This window comes from Saccostrea echinata, unplaced genomic scaffold, assembly GCF_033153115.1.
Source record: "Saccostrea echinata isolate AGI-Se365-2 ecotype Australia unplaced genomic scaffold, CSIRO_AGI_Sech_v1 ptg000019l, whole genome shotgun sequence".
In the NCBI taxonomy this organism is placed as follows: Eukaryota; Metazoa; Mollusca; class Bivalvia; order Ostreida; family Ostreidae; genus Saccostrea; species Saccostrea echinata.
The window spans coordinates 825731-847881 of record NW_026889768.1 but is presented as its reverse complement, the minus strand read 5'-3'; the positions used below and the strand labels follow the sequence as shown (position 1 = coordinate 847881).

The following is a 22151-nucleotide window of genomic DNA, read 5'->3' as shown; positions in this document are numbered from 1 at the left end:
TAAGTAAGCATAAATCAAATGAAAAATCAAAAAACTTCCATAGTGACTCCCATTCTTGATTTCTCAACAATTCTTTGATATGATTAACATTTTCCAATTAAATGATATGTATGATCAGTAGGGATGGCAATCGAAGACAGAAATGCTAATCGGTTAACCGCAAGACGTTCCGACTGATTAACCGGTTAATCGTATTAAAATTCAATGTCATATTTTCTTGACATGTGTTATATATTTTTTAAGTAACTCTATCCATATACACAAGAAGACTAAAGAAAGACTTTAGAAGTTAGAAACATTCTGTTTACCTTGTTCAGGAAACTACATATGCTAGTACATATGTTTTATTTTAATTCCAATAGACCAAAAAAAAAAAAAAAAACACTACGGAACATGCCCGAGAAATCAGACTGTGACATCGATATTTTTGCAGAGCAGAATATATTCCGCACTGTCACTAAAATCAAAACTAAGCCAGGAATTTCTCTTAATTTACAATGTTTGTTTAGTAATATAATTTGAAAGATGACTGCAAAAGACAGACACCAATTCACAGTGCTCAACGGCGATTTAATTAATGTCATTAAAGAATTTCAAAAAAGTCGCGGTATCGACAAGGTGTTTAATCAGTAATAAACACTTCTCAAACTGACCAATTAGCCCGCAATCTCAATCTGGAGAACCATAATTACCACCAATTCCAGGCGCTAGCCAGCATGGAAATAAAGTGTACGCAGAGAACGGAAGGGGGGGGGTCCAACTTTCAGAAATCAAAATTTTATTAATACATTACCAAATTGCCATGATTTAACTATACTACAACAAAAAGGGGGGGGGCCACCCTTTCAATAAACATTTTCAATAGTAATAGGTTAGGTATGGAAATAAGTAGGGGCAGGCCACCCCCTGCCCCCCTATACTACGTGCCTGCTGGTGAGGGCCCAGAAGCTCCGAGTTTTACCAAATATTTCATTCATTTTCTTGCAAAATATGAATATTGTCATTTAGCTTTTGTTTAGAAAATAAAAGACATTATATTAATATTTATTGTTTTAACGCAAAATTAATACTTCCTTGAAATCTTATTGTACATGATGTTAGGATTAATATTTAACCGATATATTGGTATCATATACTCTTTTTTAACGTTCAAAAACACGTACACTAAAAGTTAATTATTAACAAAAAATATCGTAATATAAATCATACTAGTATACTAGTAGATCAGAGCATTCAACGATGTGTTAGAAATTTAATTTTTAAAAGATCTTTAAAAAAAATAATCAGTGTATTAAAGAACAATTAAAAATTAATGGATGATTTATTTGGATTTGGCAATGATTCAATAGAGGAATTCAAATTTTATTATATAATTGTGATAAAATTCGAACGAAACAGTATGACACAAACACAGATATTTGTTGGATGGTACAGAACGGAGATTTTTTCTTCGAATACCCCCCCTCTCTCCTTTTTTTTCCTTTTTTTTTGAAAATGATGTGTACGCACTTGCGTATTTGCAGCTATGCCCCTGAATTCAGCTTAACAGATACATGTATGTCGATATGCTAAATTATTAACGTTTATGCGCAGGTGTCCTTTATTTTTAAATGAATTTTAAAAAATTGCGTTCAATTTTACATATTTATTATTTTTTTTACGACTAACCGATTACAGATTTTTTAACCGATTACCATCGTTCCGACCGAGTAATCGGTTAACTGGTTACAAATTGCCATCCCTAATGATCAGTGGAGGTTGATTTGTTTTATAGTATTATTACGCATTAGCAATCATACTTTTACAACAGCTGTCATACACAAACTGCTTTGAAGAGAAAAGATGTCATTAGATTTTATTTATTTACTGTGTGATTAAGAAAGATGAAATGGAAAAATTTCAAACAGTTCTTCCCTTAGGGTCATTTCCTCCTTTATGATTTGATAACATCTCATTTCAATCAGTTTTTATTACTTATTTTTAGGGGACAGATTGACGAGAGCAATCCTACACAGCGAGACCAGCTGTTTGCAGAGCAGCTTCTGAACAAACTCATAGAAGAAATAGAAAACAAATCTGCAGAACTTCCACAGCAAAATGAGTACTTCTTACTCAAGCTCAAGTTTCAGGAAGTGGCAAATCAGTTTAGGGTAGGTTAGATATAAAACAGAGCATGACATGCTCTTTTTGGCCCACCTAAGCCAAATGCCCAAGTGATCTTCTGTGATCGAAATTTGTCTGTTGTCTGTCGTGGTAAACTTATTACATTTTCATCTTCTTCTCCAGAACCACTGGGCTGCTTTCAACCAAACTAAAAACAAAGTATGCTTGGGAAAAGGGTGTTCTAATTTGTTCATATAAATGGCCATGCCCTCTTTCATTGGGAGATAATCAAGAAAAGACTGCAATAGGATGGGTCATTTAAAATTTTTTAAAGATCCAAGGGGTCAGAAAAGATGAAACTTGTGTGAACGCTTTCTGAAATGGTGTAGATTCAAGTTGAAATCATGGTCTCCAGGGGTAGGGTGGGGATACAATATGGGATTAAAGTTTTGCTCATACTTCAGGTAGTGCAGATTAATATACATGTATAACGAGTGTAAGCATATTTGCAACTGTTTATTCCCATATAAACAAACAAAGAAAAATATTTCCGTGTTTATATTTAAGGAATAATGGTCTAGTTTTTTTTTTTTTTGTTCTGTAAGTTGGTCAAAGAGTTTGTTCACGTGATAATTTGCATAAATGCTGAAGGGTTAATGCATTAAATTATCATGTGAGAGAACTGTTCAATAATTAATTAGAATCCCATCCAGTGTGTTACTAGCCGTAAACGAGAAGGCAGTGTTTCGTGACGAGTAAATGGCTTTATATATAACACTGTTTCCTTATTTATAGTTTTATCTCAAACATAGCCATTTGAAAATGTGAATATGAAATGATAAATTTAGTTTTGGATATGATTTAAGTGCTTTATGCTTTATGAAATGATTGTTAGTTTTACTAAGGTGTTGAAATTTTCATGTGAAGGCATATTGCTTTGTACCTGTGGATTGGTGCATCTGTATGTTGATTGGTCTGTCGGTAGACCAAATGTTGTCCACTCAATATCATGAGAAGAACCATTTGCTTGACAGACATCAAACTTGGTATACTGGTACCCCCCCCCCCCCCCCCCAAGAGTAGATGATCCCTATCTTAGATCAAAGGTTTAGGGTCAAACTACTCTAGATACATATAGAAAATTGTGTTCATTCAATATCTTGAGAATCATTTGCTTGACAGACATCAAAATTGGTTCATGGGCTCCCTTTAAAGATTAGATGACCCATATTGAATTTGAGGTTACAAAGTCAAAGGTCAAGGGCCAAACTGGACGTAGGAATATAATGACCACTCAATATCTTGAGAACCCTTTGACAGACTTTAGGCTTGGTGTACTGTTTTCAATTGAGGAGTAGAGACCCCAATAGATTTTAAGGTCAAGGTCAAATTGGGCTTAAGAATATATACGTCTGCTCAGTATCTTGAGAACCCTTTGCTAGACAGAGAACAACTTGGTACTCTGATTTCCTTTAAGGTGTAGATGACCCCTATATTTTTTTAGGTCACAAGATCAAAGGTCAGGGGTCAATCTGGACATAGGAAGGCACTGACTGCTCATTATCTTGAGAACCTTTTGCTTGACACACATGGACCTAGGTAAACTGGTTTCTCTTAAGGAGTTGATGACCTCTATTGATTTTGAGGTCAAAAAATCAAATGTTAAGGATCAAACTGGATGTAGGAAAATATTGACCACTCTATATCTTGAGAACCCTGTCCTTGACAAACCTCAAACTTGGTACACTGGTTTCTCCTAAGGAGTAGTTGACCACTGTAGATTTTGGAGCTCAAGAGGTCAAAAGGTCAATGACCATTAGCAAAATGATGTATCCTTTATCAAGTTTTAGCTATTTGTCTCATTTTTTGCTATTCAGTTTGGCTTGTGACATATTCCTGTATCAAGGTTTGACTCTATTTCTATTCAGAGCTAGCCTATGAAGTCTGTGACATGTCCTTTTTCCTGATATTGTTATTTCTGTCTTGTTTATGTTACAGTCGCAGTACTCCCAGAGTCCGCTGGAACTCGTACGTACGATCAAGAGGAACCTGGCAACAGAGGAAGCTTTGGTCCGTCAACATGAAAACGTAAGATCTGGGATACATCTGTAATACAGGATAATTTGATATATCTCAAATATAGGATCAAATAAAAGATCTCAAATACAGGGCCATGTAAGATCTATACAGGAACATAAGATCTCTAATACAGGATCAAGACCTCTAGTACATGATCCCATAAGATCTCTATTTATACAGAGTCATGTAAGATCTCTCAAAACAGGAAAACTTAAGATTTCTTATACAAGATAACTTCAGATCACTTATGCAGGATTATGAAATCTCCCCAATACCGGATACCGTAAGATCTCCAATACTTGTTAACTTAAGATCTCTATTACTTGATAACTTAAGATCTCTAATACAGGATAATGTAGATCTCTTATGAATATTTGTATGAATTTTAAAGAATTCATTCATGCCATATGATATAGTGTATAAGAATATAAGTATACTCAATAAGTTGGGGGAAAATAAACTGAAAATATATGTATGATTTCACAGAGTATAGAAATGGTTGAGAACTTGCACTGTGTGAGATTTGGGATATAAGACAGTATAACTTATCATTAGAATTAATGTAAAATCTGAAGTGTTCATGTGAGGAGTTTTATACAATGAAATAAAGAAAGCTTGACACGTGCTGGTTGCCATCTAGACATGCTTAGTATTAAATCTCTGAAATATCAGTCAAATTGGAGATATATAAAATTTGAATTTTTTTATATTTCAGCCTGATGCATCGGTGAGTTATCCTTGAATTTTTAAAAAAGATCCATCATTTCCACTGTAAAATTTTTATTGCATTTATAAACCTCCAAGGCAAGAATTCTTCATAACAAAAATAAGACTAAGTTATACAGAGTGGATCATTGAAGTCATTTTGGGACCAATTTATTGCAGATGCTTTAGATATCAAACTATATTAACTTGGTAATAATATCGATTCATTAATAAATAATGATTCCTAAATTAGAATAAGAATTTTATGTGTAAGTTATTGACTAACACATCAATGAAGGAACACGAAGCATTATGCAGTTTCTATTCCTCCTAGGTGCCATACACTGCCAGATCATTTTACATGCAACTGCATGACATAAATTTTAAATTCATTGTATAATTAAGCTTTGTTCTATATTTTAAGAGATGATTCAGTGGCAGAGAAGGTCAATTTTTACTCTAATATCAGAGGAATAGAAATGCTGTGTTGTGCTTAATTGTTTTAACTTACCATGAGTTGCACATATACCAGTTACTTAATAAATGGAAAGTTAACTGGTTAACTTAGCATGAAGGTCCATATTACCATCAAGTTAAGTGAAGGGTGACTCAGACTAACTTTAATGGCTATATGCACTGGGACTTGTACCTATGTGTTTAAGTGAGCTTTGGGTTTTTGAATCGGCCCTGAACAAGTTAAAAATATCTGTGAAGTATTTGATCTGTGAAATTATTTCAAATTATTTACTCCTAGTATGTACAGTTTAGACTGATTTAAAAAAAAACTTACAAGTCAAGAAGGCTACATCAAAATACATAATTCTATATGATTGCGCCCATTGGAAAAGGGTGCTTATGGCATTTTTACTAAAACAGAGAAATAACGTCATAAAGATGTGACGTTGCAGAGTGACGGTGAACGTCAACGCAATTTTTTTTAACCACGTGTTTACGTTTTGACACTTACTTTTGCCGTACATGTGAATATTGATAATTTAAAAAATATTTTCGTTCGTATATTTAATTTTTGTCTGAATCTCTATGTCCACTGGTTTTAATAAAGATATGACAGCATTTTATTCGAGATCGGTTTCTTTACTAGTAGTTAAGATCGAGCTATATATGTAGGTACAGCATAGTCTCTAATCTATAATTCATTACTGTCCTAAGCTTCAGACAGGGTGATTGACTGGCGTGTTGAATATATGGACGAATGAATGCGATTTTATATATGTGGACCAGTTTCAGGATACATGCTAAACACGGACATTATTATAATATCGCAAAGGATATTGATCCGCTCCACCATTCACAACATGTATTGAATCATCGGTGCATGTTGCATAAACATTTGTTGTAAGTTGTTTTTATGTGATTTATTTAGTCAAAAATTGAAGTTTGGCTAACTTCTTACAGAAAAGAAAAGCATAGTTATGATGAATGCTTCACAGATCTAGAAAAATACACAAGAATGACGATAGTAGACGATATATATATATAATTTTGTTTTGAGTGAATATTTTTGTTTCTCACGTCCACTTTCGATATTTTTTTAAGCATTTAAATGTAACAAAAACTACCATACGAAAGAAAACATTACTTTAAAAAAAGAATGAACAAGTTCATGTTTTAAATTGATATGAGAGATAGAGAGAGGGAGAGAGAGAGAGAAAGTGGTTACATTGGATCCAATTTATTACATGTAATATATGTATAAAGAAATGTGAAACTTAGTGAGAAGACGGATTTTCAAAACAATTTAATTATTAAAAAATGAGATGAAATCCTTGTTTTCTAAAGTATGCCTATAACTTTTCAGGAACTCAAATTTTTTTTTTTTTTGGTACTCCTTCAATGCGTTTATATGAAGATCAAAGGTTTAGGTATCATCTGCAATTTTTTTTCTTCACTGTAGCCAATATGATCTTTGTTCTTCATTATATCTATGCAGTTTAAGTCTTTACAGTCATACTATTACACGTTTTATTAATGATATATAAGCTCAGTTATCGATTTGGAATAATATTGCTTATCTTGCCTTCGAATTATGTAAACGTATTTTTTTTTTATTCTTTTGTAAAATGATGCCTTAGAATTACACGTAGTTTAATTTGGGTTTTATTTGTGTATGTTCTAAAATACTACAAATACACTGCACAAAACATGAACATTATGCTTGCAAGGTTTTTATTTTGGGGGCAGACATGGGGGATGGGGACATTTTGAATTACTCTGTCAGATGTAAAACTTTACATATCTATGTCTCTGGCATGGGGCCAGAATGAAATTCATTAAAACTTCATTTGGATTGATAACATATTTGTTTTACTTATTAAGCTTCGACATAACTCACTTTAGAATTTCATATGAGAATGGAACTGAAGGGGAGGGAGTGTTGAAATTCTGAAATTCTTTTTGACACCATTGATTAATAACAATATACCTCCATGTACTACTTTGAAAAAAATCCGCCATTTCAAAACTCGGCCAGTCAGGAAATATTACATACATGTAACAGACACATTTAACTGGACATGCACATTATAAGTCTGATTTCAAATTTAATATAATTAAAGTTTAACTATAAATTACACAGCGTGATTCATTAAAACAACGTGTATATAATTATTTCTAACTTATTTATTTGTTACATCTAAGTTATTCAATTTAAGGAAATGTATAGATCGAAAAATCGATTTCACAGTTTAATTCGGATTAATTCATTTTAAATGATAACGAAAATGCCCGAAATCAATTACTTGTCTATTTCTAAATTATTTTCATTTTCGCAAAATGAAATTCAATTGTTATTCTTCGGTGCCATTTCATTCATTGATAGCAGTCAAGTTCCTACTTCCGGGTATGTGGAGCCTGACCAATGATCGCTGATTGTTTATGAAAATGACATTGTTTATACATGTAATTAAATAAAGAGAGAAAAGGGTGCAAAAATAGATTGAAGAATAATTTTCCTTTATTAATTTTAAACTATCTAGGTGGTTTAAATCGTTGTGTGTGTGGGGGGAGGGGGGCATTAAGGAAGCTTTTGAAAACTGCTATTAAGCTCATATTAACTATAGGTATGTCATTAAACTTTTTAACTCTAACCCCACCCACCCCATCCATTCCCTAAATAATCACCACCGGAAATCCTGGAATTGCCCCTTAGTTTATTCATGCATGTGAACTGTAGCTCATTTAATCAGCCTGTTTAATAAATAAATAATTAAAAATGTTCAATGCTGGAATTGAAAAAGGGGTATTGTGTTAATTAAAATAATGATTATTTTATTACCATATTCAAGACAGAAGTCCTTCCATGTCTTTGTTTGAAAAAATTTTGTGGAATGTCCTTAAAATTGTTGAATATTAGTAAAACATTACAAATTACATTTTCTGTCTTTATCATGTTTATATTTAGAAAATGAAAAAAAATATATATTTTACACTACCCGGTACCTTCTAGATTACTATTGTTCCCAAGGACATTTTTTATTTTTACCTTTGGGAAGATATATCAGATTTATACTTATTTTACATGGCCGGAGGAACCGGGGGGGGGGGGGGGGGCCAAAAATTTTGCCGAATATAGAATACATTAGACGACATAGGTACCATATGCTTGTGCCCCCTCAATAATAACGCCTGATGACCTTTTTTTTCTTCGCTTTTCAAGGAATTTTTGGTAGTTGATAGTGCCTCCCAACTGAAATTGCTTCCTACAGGCCTGTTTCAAATAACAAAAAATTGATATCTTTGCCCATCGAGAGCCAATATTTAAAATGAAATGACTTTCGAGTTAATCCTATATATTTCCTATTTCCTATATATTTGCAAAACAATTTTGTTTGGAAGTCGCACACTTCTGAGGTATAAATTTCCTGTCGTCCCAACATGAGCGAAGTGTATACAACAAACAACTCAAACACTCATAATTCTATACCGTTGCTGGAACTACTTATAACAACTATTTATAAATTAACAAGAAAATGAATTTAAAAAAAGGATTCTATACATACATATATTAGTAACGTTACACTAAAAAAAAAAAAATCATAGTCACGGTTCACTCCGAAAACGTTTGACGTTTGACGTTGGTGTGAAAGTAACATGACGTCATGATTTCACGTTGAAATATCATTGATATAAATGAAGAAAAAACATACTTAGAGTTGGAGTAAGTCCATAAAAATTGAGATTTAACAACTCCTAACGTTGTTCTATCAAAATCCATGAAAAAATCAAAATGTGTAAAAATTGCCATAAGCACCCTTTTCCCATGGGCGCAATCATATCATTTTAAACATCAGATATGGTAGATGTGAAACTAGCAGATAAAAATCTTTGGGATAGTAATTGTTTTAAGGATATGAGTTCATTCATTGTTAACAAAAGTTTATTCATGTGTACCAATAAAAATTCCATGAAGCTTTAGAGTGATTAAAATAAATGTAATGGATTTTGTCAGAGGATGCTTATTATATTTTTTTCTAGCTATAATTGATCAATTTTAATATTTACAAAGGCATATATTTCAAAGAAGTGCATTGTTTCTGATTATCTCTTCCGCTAGCCTACAACAGTTCCAATGCCTGGTTTTGACAAAGATAAACTCATCATGTCCAAGATTGAAAGTGTTGGAGTGCAAGTATCTGTAAGTATATGTATCAAAAGGTCACAAATATTTCTGAGAAAGAACTTAATGGGTTATTGACATCATTTGATCAGGTGTACTCTAGCTGATATCTTATCAGGTGTATTGATTTGTTAGATATCTGCAGAAAAGTGGAAATTTTTTCACAGTTTATGGATATGTAGGGTAAATGTGATTTATATGAAGAAAAAAATTTAAAAATCAGCCTTTGCAGTAAAATAACAATTACGAGAGAATATTGTGACATTACCTGGTAGACGAAAGTGACACTGGGACTACGAGATCACAGATAAAAGCTGTGTTTTAAATCAGATTTACGCTTGCTAAACAACGACAAAGTGGATATAACATGACTCTTTGATTAAATATTACACAGTGTGCATCTCTTAAATGTACTTCACAAAGAGAAGTTGTGACCTGAAAATAAATTTTACTTTGGCCACATCAATTTAGATTGAGGAAATTGAATATAAATCCTTTTTATCTTTTTGTGAAGATGTTCAGCATTATCCCCAAATATTTTTTGTTCACTGAGTTAAATATCATTTTGGAACAAATATAATTTTTTACATTTAAATGTAATAGAGTAAATGTAATTTTCATGCCCAGGTGTATTAGGGGAGAATAATATTTTGAGATTGCAAATATTGAACCAGCTTGGCTGCTACTGTAAATGTATTACATTTGGCTGTGTATTCTTTTTAGTGGCTTTGGTGGAACACCACAACGCTAAGTGTCTTGCATGCCACATATACACATAAATAAGAATATAAAGAAATGCGCTAAATCAAATCTACGCTAACATATTCAAAAATCAATTTCCGCCAAATATACGCATACATGCTAAATATAGTACATTTACAGTATTTTGTACCCAGGTTCACTTGCTTGGTGTGAAGTAATGAACCCCTCCTGTAAAATATTATCCCCTGTGTTTGTAATGTTACAAAAGCTATTACATGACTTGTATATATTGACCTGGGGTTAAAAATTCTGAAACAAAGTGTTGACTCCCCTCCACTTACAATACAGCTGTATTTTGCAGTAAGGAATTATTGAACCCCCTCTAATGTTTAGGGGGATGGAATCAGGACATCGTGGCAAGTATTGATACCACTCTCCAGCTTAATGCTTATGGGGAGGGGGTTCAAGATGCTATGGCTGAAACCAATCATTCAAATTTATTGTTTAAAGGGGGAGGGGGTTGTAAAGATATTTTGGGTATAAAACGATTGGCACACAACTCACCTCCGTCCCCTTAGATTCATGCTAAGAGGAGATGCTTAAAGATATTATAAATACAAAGTTTGATTTTTTGAACTTTGCTACATTGGGACTCATTTTGTTTGGATTTTGTAGGAGTCGGAGAGGATGGTCAAAGAGCTAACAGATAAACAGGAAGTGTTTACAATTAACTACCAAAAACAGCTTCAGATCAACAGTGAGTGCATAGACTGGCATATAAACTTAGTATGAATTGAATTCTTTTTCAAAATATAATTATGTTATGTAATCAAATTTAAGGTCGATTAAATCAGACATGTTCAGAGAAATACCTAGCTACCCTGTCACCAGAGGAAATTCAGCGAGTGACAGAGATGAGAAAAAATCTGGAAAAGCAGAAAAAGGACTTTGAATCTGTGTTAGCTAAGGGAGCTCAAACGCTCATCAATGCCAGAGTGGTACGTACACGCTTAAGAAGTCAAAATATTCAGTGAATTCTTAAATGAGAGTTTTAATATCACAAGAGTCACTGAGGTGCTCTTGTGTACCGGGTAATTCATATTTATTTTTCTCAATACAACTTGCAATTTTGTGAAGTTTTAAAAAGTTTATGATTCTAAAACTAAGGAATCCATTCTAACAATTTAAAATTGATAAATGTAGCAGAATAAGCAAAAAGGGGACCAAATTAATGAATTTATTGTCAGTGTCACCCCCATCAAGGAGCAGCTAAGGAGTAAGACCAAAACTGAAAAAAATGATATTGTACACTCTTACTGATTGCCTGATTATTGGAAAGAACATGTACTGAATTTTAAGTTTTAACATGAGAAACAAAGCATGTGACATAAATGTAGGTACTGTAGACAGGAAGTCTATCTAGATACTCAGTAGACCATGAAAGCCTCTTGTTTTGTAACATATTTTATTTTATATGCATGAAGTGTTAGTATTTTATGTAAGTAAGCAATCCTTCACTTTTACTATTAAGTTTTATCTTACAATAATTTACATATTGTTGTTGATATTGACAGGATAGTGATACCTTTTCAATGATAGGAAGCAGTATCTTGATACATATATTTGCTAATCAGAAATCTTGCCTTTTTTACATACATGTACATATAGTAGAAAGCTACATGTAAAATAAGATTTTTGCAGAATTTTTTGTTTACACAGAAAACCCTAACAGTACAAAACACTTTCAAACAACTTCATTTAAAAATTTCAATTCTACAAATTTATACATTCCTTGTTGATCATGTTAAGTGCAGGACCAAAATTATTGCCCAAAAATAGAAAAGAAATTGCTTCTGAAATCATTAATGTGCCAGTATATACCTGTATTTATAGGAGATTGCTGAGAAGTTGAGTAAGAATTTTGAGGCTCTTGAGGAGGTAAGACATCAGGTGGTCGACCAGGAGCTGATAGAATGGAAGCGTCAACAGCAGCTGGCAGGAAACGGAGCCCCATTTGATCCTCAGTTACTGGATAACTTACAGAAATGGTAACATAACTCTCTCTGATTTCCTCAGTGAACTGGCTTTAACTATTGTGGTGTAGTGAGGGGGACTCTATTTTGATGTATTTATTGATAATTACCACTGTTAATGAGTCAGCACTACAAGAACAGAGATAGATTAATTTAAATTTGAATGTTAAACATCAGGAACTTTATTTTCATGTTATTACTTGAGACCATCTGTTCACAAAAATTTCATACGTATGTTTGTATTTATATGAAAGAATACATACACAGTAACCAATATTTATTTAAATTTTGTCTAAAAAGAAAATACTAATAAACTTTCCCTCAAAAATACCATGTAATGGGTTATTTTTTTTGATAATCCAATTTTCACTTTCTTTTTGAGTATTTTTATATAGGAAAAAATAGATTCACTTAAAATTGTCATGAGTTATGTTCCATATAGATTATATGAATAACTCTAATACACTGGAAGAATCGAAAAAATAGACTACACAAATTTTAAATAATCATGTTTTGGAATATTTTTTTAAAAAAATGTGACATGCAGGAAAAAAAATCCATTATACAGTAAGGTTTTGTGAAAAACTATCAATAATCTATAGTACAACCATTGGTTGTTGCCACTTTTAAAGTGAACATACCACTTCTAGGGGTCATGCTGGATTTAATTTTAGCTGTTTATAATTATACATTGTATTACAATGGAGTTTCCACTATTGAGATAGAAATTTTGGTGAATTACAACTGCATGTTTTTATTATGATTGTTATGTGGAGTCACTACTGTTTGAGTGATGTATCCACATTTTGGATAGAGATCTTGGTGGCTTATAGCTGTTATTTTGACTATTATGGGTGGAGTCAGCAGTGTTAGGGTGGAGAATCCACTAACTGTAAAGAGATATTAATGGATTTTAACGTTGTTATTATGATCATTAGGATGCTGTTAGCTGTTAGGTTGGAGTTTCTGCTACATATATTTGGATACAGATCTTGGTGGATTATAACTTGATTATTATGTTTGGTAGGGTTGAGTCCACGGTGGATCTGGTGTGGAGGAGCAGACAACAGGTGATTAAACTGGAAGGACTGTGTAGCAGCATTCCACTCCAGCTGCCAAACGGGAAAGATGAAGACGTGTCAGTTCTAAACAATAAAATTACCAGCATTCTGTCTTCCATTGTGACAAGGTATGTCAACATTTAACATCAAACCTTTGTGGATATAATGGTCTCTGCTAAGCCAAAACTTACACATCTCTCATATCAATGATGAATAGTTTTTCCCTTTGAATTTCGTTTGCTGCTATAAATACCAATCTCAGTGGCGCATATGCCAAATTATTTTTTATCAAACATTTCAGCACATTTATTGTTGAACACCAGCCTCCACAGGTTTTAAAGAGAGATTCTAGATTCAGTGCTCGGGTTCGTCTTCTGGTGGGAGGCAAACTAACCATCCACCTGACCCCTCCAACTGTGACTGCCTCCATTATCAGGTGAGCTAAATATGTCATGCAAACTAACCATTCACCTGACCCCTCCAAGTGTAACCGCCTCAATATGTCAGGACTGACCCCTCCAACTGTGACCGCCTCCATTATCAGGTGAGCTAAATATGTCAGGCAAACTGACCATCCATCTGATCCCTCCAACTGTGACTGCCCCCATTATCAGTTGAGCTAAATATGTCAGGACCTACCCCTCCAGCTGTGACCGCCTCACAGTACGTCAGGCAAACTGACCATCCATCTGACCACTCCAACTGTGACTGCCTCCATCAGATGAGCTAAATATGTCAGGAGACTTCTGATCAGACCCTGGATATTTACTTATTTAACTGAGATTCGTATTTTAACATTTTCGGCACTGTAATTCAACTTCATGGCCAGAATATAAATTTACAAAAAGTTTTAATACTTCTTCACACTCTAGTTAGTCAATTACCTATAAATGTGATTGATTTAGAATATGCTAAAATTTATCCATACATTTAAAGTGTATAATTATGCTGCATTGCAAAAAAAAAAAGAAGATATTTTAAGCAATTTATTATAAGAATAATTGAGATTTTGTTTGACTGTAAAAAATATGAAATAAAACAAAAAATATTTTACACATTATTGTAGTGTACTTTTTCTTCTTAGCTCTGCAGTACATGTATGTTGTTGATATATTTTATTCTCTTACTGGTTTAATATCAAACTATTACATTGGTGGATCTAACAGAAGTGTGTCATAGAAATGTCTGGGGTAACAGACAGGGTCACCACGATTCATATATACATCCTGTTCTTATTACAGTGAAGCCCAGGCAAAGCTTTTGTTGAGGGGCCCCAATAGACGTCCAGAGAATAACTGTGGGAAGATCCTCAACAACTCAGGCACAATGGAATTCCAACCTCAGAAAGGAGAACTCAGTATCGAGTTCAGGAATATGGTTAGGACCTCTACATTGTTTTGTCTTCGAGACATTTGTTGCATTTAAATTTTAAAAATCTCTTCAGAAAATGTCTTCAGAATTCAGTTTGATATAACAGAATTAGAAATTTTGATTTTTCTCCGTTTTCTTACAAATGTCCAAACCTCTCCTTGTGAAGCTGAAGTTTGGATTCCGATATGATATTTCTTGAGGGAAAGTGCTAAAATATTTATTATGAGTAAACTTTTCACTCCTTAGTTCATCTGATGTAGAATTTCAGTGTAGTACAGTTGTACTGATTGGTCTGTTGATACAGTTGTACTGATGGTCTGATTGGTCTGTTGATACGGTTGTACTGATTGTTCTGTTGATACAGTTGTAGTGATGGTCTGATTGGTCTCTTGATACAGTTGTACTGATTGGTCTGTTGGTACAGTTGTAGTGATGGTCTATTGGTACAGTTATACTGATTGGTCTGTTGATACAGTTGTACTGATTGGTCTATTGGTACAGTTATACTGATTGGTCTGTTGATACAGTTGTACTGATTGGTCTATTGGTACAGTTATACTGATTGGTCTGTTGATACAGTTGTACTGATGGTCTATTGGTACAGTTGTACTGATGGTCTGATTGGTCTGTTGATACAGTTGTACTGATTGGTCTGTTGGTACAGTTGTACTGATGGTCTGATTGGTCTGTCGATACAGTTGTACTGATGGTCTATTGGTACAGTACGTTGTACTGATGGTCTGATTGGTCTGTTGATACAGTTGTACTGATGGTCTGATTGGTCTGTTGATACAGTTGCACTGATGGTCTGATTGGTCTGTTGATACAGTTGTACTGATGGTCTATTGGTACAGTACGTTGTACTGATGGTCTGATTGGTCTGTTGATACAGTTGTACTGATTGGTCTGTTGATACAGTTGTACTGATTGGTCTGTTGATACAGTTGTACTGATTGGTCTGTTGATACAGTTGTACTGATTGGTCTGTTGATACAGTTATACTGATTGGTCTGTTGATACAGTTGTACTGATGGTCTATTGGTGCAGTTGTACTGATTGATCTGTTGATACAGTTATACTGATTGGTCTGTTGATACAGTTGTACTGATGGTCTATTGGTGCAGTTGTACTGATTGATCTGTTGATACAGTTGTACTGATTGGTCTGTTGATACAGTTGTACTGATGGTCTATTGGTACAGTTGTACTGATTGGTCTGTTGATACAGTTGTACTGATTGGTCTGTTGATACAGTTGTACTGATGGTCTATTGGTACAGTTGTACTGATTGGTCTGTTGATACAGTTGTACTGATTGGTCTGTTGATACAGTTATACTGATTGGTCTGTTGATACAGTTGTACTGATGGTCTATTGGTGCAGTTGTACTGATTGATCTGTTGATACAGTTGTAGTGATTGGTCTGTTGATACAGTTATACTGATTGGTCTGTTGATACAGTTGTACTAATTGGTCTGTTGATACAGTTGTACTGATTGGTCTATTTTGCTGTTTACAGATTCTGAAGTCAATTAAAAGAGCAGAGAAGAGAGGAACAGAGGTGAGGGAACTTCATGTTCTCCTCAACAGCTGATTCAGTTTACAACAACAGTAGTTTGCTAAGTTTTCTCCAGTAATATATTGAAATGGTCAAAACAAATCCATCCAGTAAAATTTGTGAATTTTTGTATTGTTAATGGTGATATACAATAGCAAAATTCATAATTTTTTTCTCACCTGTAAATACAAATTAACTAACTTGCAAAAATAAGGTGCCCTGAAAATTTGGTGATCTACAGTGTTAATTATACCCCCCTTTATTCCCTAACACATGAAATGGGGGACTACAGAAGAAATGCAGATAAATTTTCATGAAATAGTATTTAAAAAAGTATGGTCGTATTTATTCCCACATATTCAAAAAAGTCCCCACCCCCCAAAAAAAATTCTCTAGATGCTTAAGTTCTGGAAATTTGTATCGCATCTTAAATTTATTGATCACATGAAGTAGGATTTTTTATTTATTTAGAATACAAATTAAAAAGTATTTTAAATTTAATATTTACTGGATAATATATACTATGCAATCAGCATAATATGTGCACCTAGGAAATAAAGGTTCCTTCTTAAAAGCTTGGTTTTTGACACTTAGTACAATTTCCCCCCCATATTTCATAAGGTGAAAAATAATTGAGACAAGTTATACAATTTATTGATTTAATTTCTAGGCTGTGACAGAGGAGAAATTCTGTATTTTGTTCCAAAGTTCCTTCCATTTAGGAATGACAGTAAATGAGCTACAGTTTGAGGTTTGGGTGAGTGTTCAGCTTCTATACATGTACATTTACATGTATTTATACTGTATATTTAGAAGTTCAGTGAGGTTAAAACTTGCAAAATTAACACAAAGTCAAATAAAGATGTGCTAAGCATGCATTATGGACCATTGTTATTAGGGATATCAATTTTGTCAATAATTCATATTCGAATATTCAATGAAAGTATTCGAATGTATTCGAATATTCGATAAAATCTGGTTTATTTTAAATGTGCATCATCCTACTTTCATGAAACATTTAGCGTAGGTATTCTTATATTGGAAGTAAAATTGTATGAAGACTTTTGTAGATGTACAATAAGGAATAGTAAATTAAACGGGGATGATTCCAGCAATGTTCTAATCAAAATTTATTAATCAGTGTACTTTTATTTTTTATGAAATCTGAAAAACACCGAATATTCGAATCTTAAATTCATATTCGAATATCAACTCATCGAATGAATATTCGAATGTTCGAATATTCGTTGACACCCCTAATTGTTGTATGTGGGTAGTGAAGGAGTAGGACAGTATTAAATTCATGAGTCTCTTGTTTTAGAGAAAGGCTCAGATTGAAAGAACGAGTGCACTTATGGGCCCCGGTAAAATGTGAAAAAAGTATCAAATTAAGCATAATTTTCCATCTCAGATCATCGATTGATATCTAAACCATAAGATTCAACAAATTTTATCACTGAAATTCATGAATATACGAAGAGCAAAGCCATACAATGTGGTAGGGGTCAGCCAACATTTGTGATTTTCTATAGTAAATCAAGGACAGTCATTCATTTCAAAGCTTTTGTTTACTATCAGCCTAACTTTGTACAAACTTGTGCGATTGACAAAAAACGCATTCTACATTTATAAAACTTGTGTGAAAGTAGGAAATTTGTACAAGATAAGGCTTGTACTCAAAATATTAAAAATGTATGAAAAGTTCAATGTTTTTCCTATAGCAAGCAAGAGCTATTTACCTGTATGACCTATGTTGAACCCAACCGTGGAGTAAATTATTTAAAATACCGGCAGTTAACTGAGTTCTACCCACGTAAACATTCCTCAAAGATGCTCACTGTAAAAGATAGCCACGTTTTGTATCATATAGAAGTTGTGCTGCATAGAGAAGTTTGTATGTAATTAGTTTTAGGGACATGGGAGGGTTAGGAGAGTTTAGTGTCGTTAAAATTTCATCATAAATAAAGCGTCAAACATTTTAAAATTCATGCAAGACAATGGTACCGGTATCGAAAGCCACCTAAATACACTTTTTTTTAATTTTAAAATATAAAGGAACTAATGTCAATACTTATTGTATTATTTCAAATGCAAGCGTGCAAATTTCTTAGTTTGATATGGAAACAGGCATCTATACAACTTCATTCTATTTTTTCTCAGGTAAAATAACGCAAGAAGTATCATTTGGCAAATGTGCCTGTCAATGATCCACCATCAGATTGTTCAAGTGTTCAATTTAAATGTCTCCTCCCCTTGATTTAAGTAAACGAAACTCAAAATAGGTTCGGTACGACTTTTCCGGATTTGGGATTCTACAGGCATTTTAAAAACTTCATTTGTTTCAAATCCATGCTGATATAGGTGATGTTTTAACGTGATTGTAATTAGAAATGTTCACTTGTGTTTAACTATTAACAAATGAGAACAATTTGGTAATATATTCTAAAGTAATACGGCACTGAAAAGGGCCATTAAGCATTGCTTAAGTGCACTTTTCCTTTGCTTTTACCATTTATTTTAATCATTATGTCATTGTTTTATGTTAATTAACTTAAGAAAATAATTTTAAGCATATATTTCTCACAAACCCAGAAGTTATTTGGCAGCCAAAATTTTAGAATGACTTTAAATATCTTGTTTTATTTTTTTCAATTCTTTTAAAATATGGCCCCTTTTTTTGTAGACTATCTCCCTGCCTGTAGTTGTGACTGTCCATGGCAACCAAGAATGTAATGCTGTAGCAACGGTTTTATGGGATAACCAGTTTAGTGAACCAGTATGTATTAATGCTTTAAAGTACAGTAGTGGTAATACTTTACTCGTGTTGATGATAAGTATTTATCAGTAATACTAAATATTAAAAGATCTACTGAATATTCGTAAGTTTATTATAGGTGTGATATAGTTTATTTTCATAAAATGTGATTTCTTTGTTTGAAGTTCACATCCTGATGAACTTCACCCAAGAAGGAGTAATGTTAAAGTTAGAAGGCACTACTTTGAACTCAAATGGGGAAATAATGCCCCTTAGTTTTTAGCTCTACTGGTCAGAGACCAGAAGAGCTTATGCGATAGTAAGGTGTCCGTCGTCCGTCCGTCTGTCTGTCTGTCTGTCTGTCTGTCTGTCCGTCTGTCTGTAAACAATTTTTCAAAATGCTACTCCTCCTACAGTTTTGGTCCGATTTCAATATAACTTGGCACACAAGTAGATTACACTAAGATACATAATTTAGTGCATCGGTTTTTGATTTCGATGGACGGTGTTGCCATGGTTACTAAAAATAGAAATTTCTGTGAAATTTCTTTAAAACGCTACTCCTCCTACAGTTTTGGTCCGATTTCAATATAACTTGGCACAGAAGTAGACTACACTAAGATACATAATTTAGTGCATTGGTTTTTGATTTCGATGGACGGTGTTGCCATGGTTACTAAAAATAGAAATTTCTGTGAAATTTCTTTAAAACGCTACTCCTCCTACAGTTTTGGTCCGATTTCAATATAACTTGGCACAGAAGTATACTACACTAAGATACATAATTTAGTGCATCGGTTTTTGATTTCGATGGACGGTGTTGCCATGGTTACTAAAAATAGAAATTTCTGTGAAATTTCTTTAAAACGCTACTCCTCCTACAGTTTTGGTCCGATTTCAGTATAACTTGGCACACAAGTAGACTACACTAAGATACATAATTTAGTGCATCGGTTTTTGATTTCGATGGACGGTGTTTCCATGGTTACTAAAAATAGAAATTTCTGTGAAATTTCTTTAAAACGCTACTCCTCCTACAGTTTTGGTCCGATTTCAATATAACTTGGCACAGAAGTATACTACACTAAGATACATAATTTAGTGCATCGGTTTTTGATTTCGATGGACGGTGTTGCCATGGTTACTAAAAATAGAAATTTCTGTGAAATTTCTTTAAAACGCTACTCCTCCTACAGTTTTGGTCCGATTTCAGTATAACTTGGCACAGAAGTAGACTACACTAAGATACATAATTTAGTGCATCGGTTTTTGATTTCGATGGACGGTGTTGCCATGGTTACTAAAAATAGAAATTTCTGTGAAATTTCTTTAAAACGCTACTCCTCCTACAGTTTTGGTCGGATTTCAATATAACTTGGCACAGAAGTAGACTACACTAAGATACATAATTTAGTGCATCGGTTTTTGATTTCGATGGACGGTGTTTCCATGGTTACTAAAAATAGAAATTTCTGTGAAATTCCTTTAAAACGCTACTCCTCCTACAGTTTTGGTCCAATTTCAATATAACTTGGCACAGAAGTAGACTACACTAAGATACATAATTTAGTGCATCGGTTTTTGATTTCGATGGACGGTGTTGCCATGGTTACTAAAAATAGAAATTTCTGTGAAATTCCTTTAAAACGCTACTCCTGCTACAGTTTTAGTCTGCTTCTAATATAATTAGGCATACAAGAAGACTATACTAAGATACATAATTTATTGCATTGGTTTTTGAATTCGATGAACAGTGTTGCCATGGTTACTTAAAATAGAAATTTCTGTGAAATTCCTTTAAAATGTTACTCCTCCTACAATTTTGGTCTGATTTCAATCTTATTTGGCACACAGTTAGAATACACTACGATACATAATATGTATTTCTGTTTTTTTTTTTATTTGGGTGAATGGTGTTGTCATGGTTACTAGAAATAGAAATTTCCATGAAATACTTTCAAAACGCTACTACTCCTAGTTTTCATTTGATTTCAATATAACTTGTCACAAAAGTAGACTACATTAAGATACATAATTCTATTTATTGTTGCATGTTGCAATGTTTCAAATCCAAGTGCTACTTTTCTTTTGTTATACAAACAGACCAGTAGAGCTACAGTCTCATCAGAGACTTCTGGTTGAATGTTAGAATGTAAATATATATGATTCTTTTCAGTTTTCAAAGTTTGTTAGGATATGACCCAATATTTTTTCAAACATGCATTTTTCATAAAGTGAAAAGTATCAGCTAGGCCATATCTTTATAAACTTTTAAAATTGAAATACTTTTAGATAAAGCAGGATATGAAATAGAATTTTAAAAAAAAGAAGAGAATAATTACTGGTAAAAATTATATGTCGGTCATTTATCATGCAACAAAACATTTAGTTCTTAATTATTTGATAGGGAAGGATGCCATTCACTGTACCTGACCAGGTGCCCTGGCCAGATCTAGTCAAGTTACTGGACATCAAGTTTAAATCCATGGCAGAGAGAGGACTCACTTTGGAAAACAAGCAGTATCTAGCTACCAAGCTGTTTGGTGTGTGTTTACAAGAGTGAACTGTATAAAATATTAAATAGAGATGAGTATAACAATGTAATATATATATATATATATATATATATATATATATATATATATATATATATATATATATATATATATATATATATATATAGGGATGGCAATTTGTAACCGGTTAACTGGTTACGCGGTCGGAACGATGGTAATTGGTTAGAAAATCTGTAATCGGTTAGTCGGAAAAAAAAAATTAAAATACGTGTAAATTTCCTTTAAACTCGATTTACAATGTTAAAATACCCTCTGTATATTGATAAGTTATGACGTTTCCACATTTAATTAATTCGGCTGATTTCGAGGTAAATAATTAAGACTCTCAAGATTGAAATCGTCGGGGTAATTGGTCACCTTGTCAAGTGTTAATTGCTGTTAAAACGCCATGTCGTTACCCAGCCTATCCTAAATTTCTTTAATGATATTAATTAAATCTTTGTTGAGTTCTGTTAAATGATTCAAATGATTGCAATGTGTATCTTACCCCATCTATCCTTCGCAGTTATCTGTCAAATTATATTTCAAACACACATAACTGTAAATTAAGTGACAGTTCCAACTCAGTTTCTGT

At 33.2% G+C, this 22151-nt stretch overlaps 1 protein-coding gene across 1 annotated transcript in view; it reads left to right on the top strand.

Annotated features, from left to right (window-relative positions):
* Positions 1–22151, top strand: part of LOC133189653 (signal transducer and activator of transcription 5A-like) — a 46991-nt gene that overhangs the window by 16547 nt on the left and 8293 nt on the right. Inside the window, exons 3-16 of the mRNA XM_061325054.1 lie at positions 1985–2150; positions 4102–4191; positions 4898–4909; positions 9461–9541; positions 10901–10982; positions 11066–11223; positions 12119–12273; positions 13286–13447; positions 13621–13755; positions 14561–14696; positions 16208–16249; positions 16917–17003; positions 18930–19022; positions 21409–21544. Coding sequence (XP_061181038.1) covers positions 1985–2150; positions 4102–4191; positions 4898–4909; positions 9461–9541; positions 10901–10982; positions 11066–11223; positions 12119–12273; positions 13286–13447; positions 13621–13755; positions 14561–14696; positions 16208–16249; positions 16917–17003; positions 18930–19022; positions 21409–21544 — 1535 coding nt within the window. The remainder of the gene's footprint in view (positions 1–1984; positions 2151–4101; positions 4192–4897; positions 4910–9460; positions 9542–10900; positions 10983–11065; positions 11224–12118; positions 12274–13285; positions 13448–13620; positions 13756–14560; positions 14697–16207; positions 16250–16916; positions 17004–18929; positions 19023–21408; positions 21545–22151) is intronic.